The sequence below is a fragment of the Corticium candelabrum genome, chromosome 1 (genome assembly GCF_963422355.1).
Source record: "Corticium candelabrum chromosome 1, ooCorCand1.1, whole genome shotgun sequence".
In the NCBI taxonomy this organism is placed as follows: domain Eukaryota; kingdom Metazoa; phylum Porifera; class Homoscleromorpha; order Homosclerophorida; family Plakinidae; genus Corticium; species Corticium candelabrum.
The window spans coordinates 12,467,472-12,479,645 of NC_085085.1; the positions used below are offsets into that span (position 1 = coordinate 12,467,472).

Sequence of the window (12,174 nt, forward strand, 5' to 3'; positions counted from 1 at the left end):
GACGTTGCTGGTATTGCGAGGAACACGTGTATCACAACGTGGCAGCTCTTCGACGGGCGTAGACGGGCAAACGACTATAGACGTTTTTTCAAGACCCGGATATTTAATAAATATCTCCCGACGTCGCCTAAAATAAACGACACGTCTCCGCGCGTAGTCTCGCGTGGCCAGACGTTTGCGCGCGAATTACTCCAAGCGTACCGTCCGACGTCGGGAACGTGCAGTCTAGATAATTTCGGTGCAGATGCGATACGCCGAAAGGGAGATATTCGCGCGCGAGAGGAGGCGGTGCCTAGGGATTCGGCGTGCGCGAGCCAAATTCGGTGGAGATCGGACTCACCCTTCTTTTTATCCTGATTTACACACACACACACACACACACACACACACACACACACACACACACACACACACACACACACACACACACACACACCACGACAGACGGCTCTCCTTTATATATTGATAGAGATAGTACGGCTCTGGTTTGGTTCTTTTGGGCTAAATCGAAACTTAATCAATTAAAATTTAGATTTGAGTGCAATCTGCTTTACCTTCGTTTTTAGTTTACAATTCTTAATTTGTGATATTGCGACTGAAATTCTGCGTTTCCTCAGGCCAATGAAGTCGCCGTTAGACTGCCAGAGGCGCGTGATAGCACTAATTAGGATAACAGAATTTCGGAATACATGCACAGAACGGTCTACATGCAAGAAGTAATGATCAAATTTGTACTATAGCTAGCGCTAGAAACTGTTTAATTAATTAATTAATTAATTAAAACTAGGAGACTTTGTCACAAGCAGGTGACTACTTAATTCATGAAACTTGGGATAAAACACGAGCTAGGACTCACTAGAGTAGACCGGCGCTAGCAAATTAATGCAGTGGCCTAATTATACAGGCTGTCAATATTTAATTGAAACCGTTTAATTAATGAACTTAACACATATATCCATATGCTTATAATCCGTAAAGCTAGCTAACTAGCTATATAAGGCAACTCCCAAAAACAATTCCTGCTGAACACATAGCACAATATATGTCACAATATATATGTCACAATGCTTCTTCAACTGCTCGTCTGAGGTAGCCTATTGTTGCGTCTTCAGCAGCAGCCTGTGCATGCCATCTAGTCAGAATCTCAAAACACTGTTGTCTGACACTTTTCGACCCCTCGACTGTCTCATGATCATCTACCTCTACGTTCAAAGCGGCAGCCAAAAATGTCAAGTTAAGAGAACGATTCTCTGCAAGCTGTTTGGCCAGTAGATTAATATGTTTCTTTGAGACAGGTTCTTCAACAGACTCGAGCAGCAGTGCTAAATCTAAACAACAATATATATACTAGATGTTAATCATATCGTCTAAGTACAAGTTGTCAAGTCAGTCTAACTGACAATATCAACAGTATTTTCATTTTGATAATACCAATTTACACAGAGAACCTGCTTTTGAAATATTACTGATCAAGCAGGGAAATAATTAATGACAAGCCAACTTAGGTTGCAATCATACTTGCTATTCTGCAAAATGAAAGCGGTCTATAAAAATAATTAATTAAACATAAACATAAAGCTGTGGCCAACAATGGCTGACTAGCACGTACAGCCCAAATCTCAGTAGTGTACCTTGCTGAGGCAGAGTAGTTTTCGAACTATCAGCGTCTGGCTCCTGTCTTAAATGGTGAGATGCAATCACATCAGGATCAGCAAAGTCACATAAAACTACGTCATCTACATAATGGCAAACACCATTTGTGTAGTTACACATTTCCTCTACGTGAGCTTCAGTCTGTGTTGCCGATAGAACTGAATTGATAGACGTAATCAGTGACTTCATGAGATTATCCTTGTTCTGCTCAGATGCAAAGAGTCGAAATCGATATAGACACTTTGCAGCAGCTAAACCTTGTCTCCTTAATTTATTGACTTCATCATACTGAAAAACGCGCATATCATTTTCATCAACTTTGCTGACAATGTTCTTTCTTAGGCAAGTGACATGTGGGCAGAGATGACCACAACTGAACGTGAGATTTTTAAATTTTTGTTTTGAAATTTCGGCAACAACGCCAAACAGCCATAATATCAATTTCTTTTCATCATTACTATCACTGAAACACAATGCACAAAACATAATAAAATAACTCAATTATGCTCCTCTAATCATTTACCTCAGCTGGTGCTGTACAACAATCCGATTTGCCAATGGTTTGATAACAAAGTGAATGCGATGATTTTGGGCCATTAGACAAGCTCTCTTTGATAGGATAGGAAGCCGTTCATTCTTCAGACTATGTTGCAACTCTGGCTGTTGCTGCATGTGAGTAAGAAGTCGTACAATAAGATGCAAATATAGCCAAGGAGGTAGAAAATCAACAAAGTCAAAGTAGAATTCTTTTTCCCAGTTGTGCAACAAGTCTACAAGATCCGGATGGTCTTCTGGAAGTTGACAAGGTACAAGATATATCTCTGCATACGTGTCTGTTATACGTTGATCAGTTTGCTGCTGTTCAGATTCATCACGACTGGTTTCCAGTGTCACTTGTTTCATTTGTTCTGTTAGCTGCTTTGTATCAGGAGATAAAGAGATTTGCCTGTGCAACAGCTTACAGATAAATCCTAGTGCTTGGAATAAAAGGCATAGTATGCCAACGTCACTGTCAGAAAATTTATGAAGGTCATGCATGATGTGGTGCATGAGCTTCTGTGTCAAAATTCCTTTGTTTTCAAGAATAAGCCAATCAGAACGATAACTTGACTCTCGCTTACTTTTGTTTGGTAATTTGACAAGAAGTGTCATCAGGTCAACAAGCCACTGTGGATTAGGAATTACAAACTCTTCAAGAGACTTTTTCATTTCTTCATCTAATCCTTGCATTGCAGCTAAAACAGAAGAATGACACTTGGATAATCGTAACATAATGTGTATGAAACGTACTAGCTGCAAAAAAAAGTAAAGTGCGTGTGTCAAGTTCACACAATGTGTTCTGACCCAAAGTAAGTTGTGTGAACTGCATACCCTATTATCGAGACATAAATCAAGACATACAAATATCTATTGGAAGACTTACCAGGTACAACAATAAGTCCAACATCATGGAAAAATGTACTCATTGTCTGGAATGGACCTTTACGCACATCAACATTGCATTGGGCTGCAATTTCTTTCATTTTGTCAAATGGTAACAAACACCGAGGTTCACTAGCTGAATGTTCCATCTTGTCAAATAAAGATAGTTGGTGAAATTTCAAAATTTTTTCTTCAAATTGAAGCCATGACAAAGGAATATCTTCTTTCATGTAGCTTCTTGCTAAAGCTGCCTTTACTATAGCCTTTCGTAGCACACAAACATTTCTGTCTTGAAAGTCAGGACAGGAATTCTCAACTCGAGCTAAAATTTCATCATTATCCTCGTCATCATCAACTGGGACATATTCAATGTGACAAGCAAACTCCTCTGATTTCTGATAGCATTTGTCAATTTGGTTTATTGCCATCTTCACACGATCTTCTGTTGCTTTCTCGCTATCCTTGTGAGTGCCAACAAAGAATAGTCGCACTGGTTCAGGTTCCAAAGAAGTATGAGCATGAACTGACGCAACCCACATATGAATACGTTGCAAGTCTGCATCAGTAATTCCTTTGTCAGTCAACTTGGCTAGATCGAACACAATAAGATAAATAGCCCGTCTGGTGAGAAAGATGTGATGCATAGGCTCATACAGAGGTTGACCTGCAAAATCCCAAACACTTAGTTTGACTGTTTCATCATCCTGAGAGCCACTCAATTGCCAGTGCTTCTTCAATTTCGGCATTGGCAATTCACTAAAGTCATGCTGCAATAGTTCTGGTTCAGATCTTCTCTTTCTTCGTTTTTTCCTTTTCTTGGTTACAGGAACCTCATCATCGTAAGATCTACTGTAAATATGTAGTTGAGGCTCATCAGAAAAACGCACTCGATTACCCTTGTATGGTTGTGGCCTCTCTACTGAAAGGTAACGTCTGTCATCTTTTGCAATTCTACGTTGAGTCACATAACTTTCTTGTGCAGACCCTTTTATCAAAGCAGCTGGTGGTACTGCAAATCGTGGTACAGATTTTACATCAGCTAACGTTGATGGTCTTCCTTGTGCTTGTGTTTCTGTTCTTGTTACAGTATGACTTGCCTCTAATCTGCTTGCTGACTTCTGATCATCACCTTGTAAACGAAATTCCTCTATCGGTACACGAGAACGTGGTTTAGTAGAAGCAATCTCATCTTGCTTGACACGTTTTACAATTTCCTGAGCTATTTTGTCATTGAAATCTGAGTGAGGCACATCCATCACCTTCCACACAGTGTCACTGACAGGTTCTACATCAGGAGTGCTGATTAGCCTCGTGTCAATGCCCTCGGTACAAGCCAGATCATCTATAAATTCCTGACCAGTAAGATATCGAAAGAGAGAAGTTTTGCCAACTCGAGCATCTCCTAGCAGCATAAGCTTGATTCTGTGTGGCTTAGTTTTCCCATCTCGTAAAGCTGCTCTAAAATGGCGAATAGCTGCTTTTCCTCGAGATCGAATTTCTGGAGGAACTAAAATCATTGAAAATCATAAACAAATTCACAACAATATTCATAAACATAACATACTTTCAGACGTCACTTCTGCTGCAGTAAAACCACTCTAATCATAAGTAACAAAACAAACGATGATTTAAAAGTTAACAATAATGCACAGATCACACCAAACTATATTTTACAGCATTTCTGATAGACAAATCTGCTCCTGAGTTGCAGATCTTCTCACACACAGATTCATGACCTTTCTTCTTGGCAAGATGCAGAGGAGTGTTTTTATCCTGAATCAAATAGCTTGCTACACACAAAATTACTTAACATTAATAAAATCACTTACGATGTTTTGAACATTCACAGTTGCTTTGTTTGCAATGAGAACATCAACAACGTCCTCTTTATTGTACAAAGCTGCCCAGTGAAGAGGTCTGTAGCCATTCTTAACAAAAAATCAAAAGATTAGCTCCCAATCCCTCACTTAATAAAAAATTCATTATTTTACAAGCAAAAAATCCAAGCATGACAAGTACGAGTTGAGACTAACAAACTACTGTACTCCTGCAAATAGAGCTCCATAAGTTCTTTTTTCAGTCCTCTGGCCAGAGTGGCATTATTTAACTAAGCATACGGCTCTGACATTCTCTTGCTCTGCAGTCATATTTCAGGTCATCGTAACAGCAAACATACATTCCATTTTGACATAATGTACATCTCAAGTATATTCAATGTCAATTGCACTAAGATCACAGCTCTCTTAGCCTGTGGCGTGTATCCCTGCTCATCGTCAGGCAGCATAGTGCACGTATTGTTCAGTTCCAGCATTTCGTTCTTGAGTTTGTCATGTCCTTGACGGCAAGGTCAAATGATTAGTACTCCAAGGGACTTTAATCATGCAAGCATGGGATTATATTATTTAGATTGACAGTCTCCATTAGCTTCTATTCTCAAGCATGAGGTGCAACTAGAGCTCTATTGTCAAAAAATTGGTATTATAATAAACAATGTAAATTCACGAAAAACTCAAGCATATCCTACTTACTTTGGCAACTGAATCAACATTTGCTTTTTGTCTGATGAGATATTGTGCAATTTGTTGAAATCCAAGCTTGCTGGCAATGTGAAGTGCTGTGTACTTATTCTAGCATTCATTAAAACAACATCAATCAACTAGCCAGTCTGCATACTTACGAAGCATTACACAGTTGATGAATTTACCTCTCCACAATCTGGCTCATCAACAGGCACTTTCCACTTTTCAACAAGCCATTGCACTATGTCAAGATGGCCACCATTCATACCATTCACAGCACAAAAGAGAGGAGTCCATCCACTCTAAATAACAATTGTAGGTTTGCTGTTAGTAGCCATGAATAGACTGTGCCTACCTTAGTGCTTGCAAGCAACATTTCCTTTTGACGCTCGCTGTCTGCTGCCTCCAAAAGAGCTTGGCAGCTACGCAGACTGCCAACTTTGCAAGCCAGATGCAAAGCCAACCAACCTTCCTACGTAAGGAAATCTCATCTTGCCAATTGCAACATGCAACAAACTTCTAACTGTACTGTCAATTCATATCAGACCTCAGTAGCAACAAAAATATCAGCCTTGCATTCGATAAGAAATTTCAACACATCTACTTTCTGGCTATTCACGGCACAGTGGATAGGTGTCCATCCCTAGAATAGATAAAAGAAACGAGATTTATAATTTAGTTAATGATGCAGATGTGTTTGTTTGCATTATTGCTGGCTAATGAACAGTGCTGTACCAGGCAACAACCTGCCATAATACCAAGAGACACCCTACTAATTCACTGTACTATCCTTATTCGCTTCAATGCCTCGAGTAATGAAGTTTCTAAACAGCCCAAGTTCCATTTGCCAGTAATTTGCAACCCAAAAACATGAGCAGTTGCATTAAACAACTATTATATAAGTGTTCATGGCCATATTAAAATCTATCCCTAGAACTTAATTAATTCATATCAGAATTTCACAACTAGACAAGTTGTCTACTTCCTCTTACCAAACCAACACTCAAACAATTAATAAAGTTAATTTAATTTAAATGAGAGTGAAATTGAAAAACCGATTGATTGATTATTTAAATTTGAAATGCAAGATTCAATTAAGTAGTAACATTACTGAATTTCACCTTTAGAGTTTGTGCGTTAATGTCCAGTCGGCGTGTTTCAATAATCATCTTGACCATTTCTACTGTTCCACTAGACGCTGCTGAATGCAAGACAGAGTTGTGTTCCTGTCAATTAAATCACATATAGCTAACCTAGGTAGAACATCTTGCATTTTAAGAACTTACTCTCGTTAGCAGAGTAGGATCTGCACCCTTCTCTAGTAGCAGCCGTATGAACTCAGGACTAGGACACTTGGTAGCCCAATGGAGGGCGGTCCAACCACCTTTCGCTTTCACGTTCAACCATGAGAGTTTCGGAAAACTCAAAATCTTTTTTAATCCAGGCAGATCTGCCGCTAGCACTGCCTCATGCAATGGTGTCTATAACAAACGTACGTAGTATACTACAAACGCATCACCTACGTGGACGACTCTCCACTGATTACTTTGCCTCCCTGGAAATGGTTGTGAAGTATTAGAGATGTAGACACTATTTTGCTTCCAAGTGTAAAATCTATATTTAAAATTGTTAGAAACAACTGCCATTTCATGTGACTACAAATTCTGTAATACCACAAAAACTGGCTATCGCCATCAAATAATAAGATTCAAAACATACACACTCAGAAGTCATCCCCCATGAAGTTGTTGGTATAATTCAAGAAACATTTTGCATTGATCATAGCAGACAGTTATGATTTCTTATTGTTCATTTGCAACAAGACAACGTGCAAACATGACTTAGACTGTTCACGTGAAAACCCTCTTATAAATGTTGATGATTTGTGATTGGCAATCAATCCATTGTCTGTAGTTGCCACATACAACCAACCACAACTGCTGTTCTGTGACTGGACCATTTTCACCAACCAGAAGCATGACACATTCCGAGCAAACATAGGTCATACATGTACATATACAACCTTGCAAGCAGACCTCAAGTGCACCAAGGTGAGTTTCATTAAAACAAGTGTCTGATGAGAATACCGTAGTGTGCAAAAATTGAATTCTATTCAAGAAACCCCAAACAACAATACCAATACTCATTTCATTTGGCTGCTGCAAGTCACATACCAAGTTCTTACTACCAAACAATCGTTTGTCTAACTTTTATCACATAAAACATAATTAATCAAAACTATCAAAGGTACCTTTTTGTAGCTGTCTAGTAAGATGTGAGGGGCCATCTCCAGACTTTGGTACTGAGTGCAATGATGGTAACTCCACTGAACAATCTTTGGTAAAATGTGAGGGGATGTCTCCAGATTTCAGTATTGGGTGCATCGATGGTAACTCTGCTGAACAATCTGGGAGCGAGGCAAACCCAAACGTGATTTTAAATGCTGCAGGTAAAATTTTTGCAAAACGTTGACAAAATACTGGCCTTGACTTTGGACTGAAGAAAGCAATGATGAGCTGCACCATTGCCAGTCCTGGTAACCGAATGACTAGCAGACAACTGTTACAAGACAAAATTTGAACAATTTCTATTTCTGAATCCTTGACTCCCGCTTCTAGAGAGAGAAGATTAAGTATCGTGTTGGCGTGTCTTTCAACCTCAGCTTTCTCAACTCCACTGACAACAACTGTAATCAAAGCTTTGTTGGCAACATGAACTACATGAATCCATTTTCTCTCTGAATAATTGAATTGATGACACGCTGGATATGATATAATAGATTCTTTTGGAATCCCAAGTCCATGAAACAAAGCAAGCTTTAGTTGTTCCCCAAATTCTCGTTCCTTAAAGTCTTTTAATAAACTTTCTTTCATCAAAATTTGAACAGATTTTCGATTCAGTTTCTGCTCAGATGTGCTGTCATCAGAACCACCCTCTAGAAATAACAAGAAAAATACATCATTAGTATAGTACCACACAATTTCCAAGCCAAATGGTTGGTTCCACAACTCAAGCCTTAATCTTTAAAAATCTAAGAGAATGCTGGTCTTTGCGTCTGTGCTCCATTTTTGTCCTTTACTACGGTTGCAATATTGCCTCGACCTACAACAAACAATTTAATTTCATTACTACCAATGCCTTCGACGTGGCACGGCCGAAATCTGGTTTTGTCTGCAGTACTTGCAGACTACGCCACCCTCCTCTTCCAATTTAATCCAAAGAAAGGATGCTACTTGCCCACCAGTGACTAGCCTCGGCCTCCCACACCCGTGTAACGCCACTTTAAAATCTTTTTTTTTAAATCGGCGCTACACCGGTCTGGTAGGACAAGGCTAACCAACACAGCTAAATGTACTCAAGCAGCTGCTTGTCGTTTGGGTGGCAGTTTCCTGTTGTAACACTGTCAGCAGAGTCCATCGCTTGAGATGGACCTTCAACATGGTCTCGGGGAAACAACGTTATGTTCCCAGCAAAAGCATCTAGGGATATTATATGCTCCTGGTTCCCAGCAATTCACGACGACGAGCCATTATCACATGAATAACACGTGAACAATGTGTGACTAACAGCCGTCTCTGCGCATAACACATGTCTCTGTTATCCCGAAATTGAAAGTACAATTACTCAGTGCTTTGTTGCTACCTGAAGTTTGACTTACAGCTAGTTGCACTTGGTCAAGCATGCTGGGAACTTAACCGACTAGACAATGCTGAAAATTTGATTTGACACATGTGAGTCACTAGCCTAGTGGTTCCGGAGGCAATGCTTTGCGCCCAATATGGCGTCTTTCTGGCAACAACAGAAGCAAATCAATCGCTTTCTGGTGTAATTTTGCCTTGCCCCCTGCTAAAATCGAGCCCTGCAACTGATTATACAACATCAACACACAAGCAAAACTGCAACTTGTAACAGTTGAATATAGCTTTGAAGTCGGTGCGCCATGAAGCGTCAATGGACTTAATCAATTAATTTTTAGATGCATGCCTAGTAGTAGACAACCTTCTTGTCTCTCTATGACTAGCTAGAGTCAACTGCATGCACTGACCATCGAGCTCTAGAAATTGGCTTTTGCAGAATAAAAATATCGAGGAATCTAAAGACTACATTTAGGCTGGCTAGAAGCACGGAATGCCTATCAGTGCCACACCCACATAACTATAGGTTAATTAATTAATCGTCACATGCTGCTACATGCAACTGTTTTTTCTTCTATAGATACTTACTCTCAATGCCGATTAGACGATCTGGTCGAAAACGACTTTCCAATTCACCCAATGTCTTATCTCCAGGCTCCAAAAGTACGTCGCAGAATTCGTCAAATGATCCGGGACCTTGTTTACGAAGCACACCTAGAATTTCCAAAGCCAAGTCCGTTTCTGACTTAGTTGACTTGGTGAAACGTTCCTCTTCATCTCCATTAATAAGGCCATGACTATATAGCCGTGGAGGAAGTCGATTCCGAAGTGGACACAACACCTCAGCCACAGACACTAGTTGAGGCTTCAACACCGTTTCCCATCTAGAGTCTTTTGTTGCTGCAGCTGTAGCCATTTATTCAGCAAGTAACGCTCACCACAACCCAGAGCTCACGTGAAAGATCAGAGGGCGTGTATCGTCGCAATCGTCATGCTTAATGTACGGGAATTTGGTTTCGAACTAAACAGAAGTATGCGACAGGAAAGGGTCTGGCTACGCAAGACTACAGTTTGGTTCAAAGCCGTATCTATATATTATATATATATATATATATGGTTGGTTTTGGGTTAGTTTTTAAAAAGATTATATATATATATATATATATATATATATATATATATATATATATATATATATATATATGGTATGGTTCAGAGCCCACTACTAGCTTCTCGACCTGGCGTTGCCCGGGTAACACTAGACAGGTGCAGCAAAGGGTTGCGTACTTTTACATATCCTACCTAGTAATTAAAAACAACACTTATTAGCCTGATGTATGCAAATTGGTATGTTGTTGCATGAGTATCCCGTTCTAATTTATTATGAAGTGTATCTCTGAAAACTTATCAGCCAGACAGAATTCTATAGATTTATAAATAGTATCCAATTGAAGACACGGAGTGTCCCGTTTCCAAAAATCCCGTTGATTGGATTAGTGATTGGTTGAAGCCATTTCGACTTGGACGCCGAGTTACTGCGAAGATGCTGTTGCTGTTGCGAGGAACAGGTGTATCGAACTAGGCATTAGTCGACACGTGTCCAGTTTAGAAAATTCCATTGATTGGATTATTGATCCCGTTGAAGCCATTTCGACAGTCCCGTTGCTGGAAACAGGTGTATCGAACCTGGCATCTATAATTTCGACGCGAATCCCGTGTATCCGTAATGTAAAGTCACGTGCAGTACTCACCCGGATACTTCGTTTCCCGTACATGACGAAGTCACGACTCGTGCCGACTCTCGTCATTTCGACAGTCCCGCTGAACGTCGTCACTTCAAAGACGTTTCTGGTATTGCGGGGAACACGTGTATCAAACACGGCAGCTCTTCGATGGGCGTAGACGGGCAAACGGCTGTGGGAGTTTTTTCAAGACCCGGATATTTGCAAAAATGTCTTCCCTCTCCCAACGTCGACAGCAATAAACGACACGCTCCGCGCGTACCGTCCGACGTCGGGAACGTGCAGTTTAATTTCGGTACAGATCCGATACGGAGTTACGGAGATATTCGCGCGCGAGAGGAGGCGGCTTCCATCGGCTGGAAATCGCGCCTAGGGATTCGGCGTGCGCGAGCCAAATTCGGCGGAGATCGGACTCGCCCTTCTTTTTATCCTGATTTACACACACACACACACACACACACACACACACACACACACACACACACACACACACACACACACACACACACACACACCACGTGCAAGACACACAGACAGGCGGCTCTCCTTTTTATATAGAAACAAGCTCCAATGCCCGGCTTCGCCCGGGTAATAGTTTAATCACACAAATTATTGATTTGCAGACACTGTTTGCTATTAATGACAGACAGACAGGACAGACAGACAGACAGGTCGCCTTTATAGGTAGAGATTATAGCAGAAAGTATCTAAAAATGCGTTTGATGGTTGGAGACGCAGAGGGGGTGTAGCCAGGTCACGTACAGTTTGTATAGAGAGATCTTTGTAGATTTCCCAACTCTCTGCTGTATAGTGTTGGTTATCATCCTTGTGCAAAAAAAGTTCCAATAACTGCACAAACCAATTACACTAACTTACGCCTTTGTCAGCGCAACCCGAGCCAGACCACGTGGAGGTCAAGGCATATACTGGCTCAAAAAATTGGTTGAGACATGCTCAACCTGGAGCTCCCGGCTGCAGTGGTATTTGAATGTTACGTACCTGCTAGATGTCTTCAGCATAGGCCTCTCACACTCCTCTTAACAGTCAACCTCTTCTAAGCTAACCCTGGTTCAGTCGCTGCTGGCCAGCATCATAGGTGATGTTGGCCATGAATGCCTGCAGCGAATCTAAAGATGACCATCTTGTCGACAGCACTTCCTGGTACACTATGTTTTCGTTTTCCTTCTTTTACCAAGAAAGTTA

General features: G+C 40.6%; 1 protein-coding gene across 1 annotated transcript; it reads right to left on the bottom strand.

Moving 5' to 3' along the window:
• Window positions 1–908: 908 nt before the first annotated feature.
• On the bottom strand, window positions 909–10,160 carry LOC134198593 (uncharacterized). Its single transcript, XM_062668012.1, has 16 exons — window positions 9,818–10,160; window positions 7,846–8,529; window positions 7,141–7,208; window positions 6,881–7,075; window positions 6,716–6,820; window positions 6,142–6,237; window positions 5,950–6,066; window positions 5,780–5,896; window positions 5,604–5,702; window positions 4,905–5,003; window positions 4,735–4,848; window positions 4,640–4,673; window positions 3,077–4,582; window positions 2,177–2,888; window positions 1,632–2,116; window positions 909–1,328 (listed from the first exon to the last, which is right to left on the bottom strand). Exons 1-16 carry the CDS (start codon window positions 10,143–10,145, stop codon window positions 1,060–1,062), a joined length of 5,028 nt encoding a protein of 1,675 aa, XP_062523996.1. The 5' UTR covers window positions 10,146–10,160; the 3' UTR covers window positions 909–1,059.
• Between the last annotated feature and the right edge of the window lie 2,014 nt (window positions 10,161–12,174).

Coding starts and splice junctions, on each gene's coding strand:
- LOC134198593 (XM_062668012.1), bottom strand. CDS start 10,145: ATGGCTACAGCTGCAGCAACAAAAGACTCTAGATGGGAAACGGTGTTG. Junction 6,067..6,141: donor ATATTTTTGTTGCTACTGAG/GTCTGATATGAA, acceptor TTCCTTACGTAG/GAAGGTTGGTTGGCTTTGCA. Junction 4,674..4,734: donor ATGCTGTAAAATATAGTTTG/GTGTGATCTGTG, acceptor ACTTATGATTAG/AGTGGTTTTACTGCAGCAGA.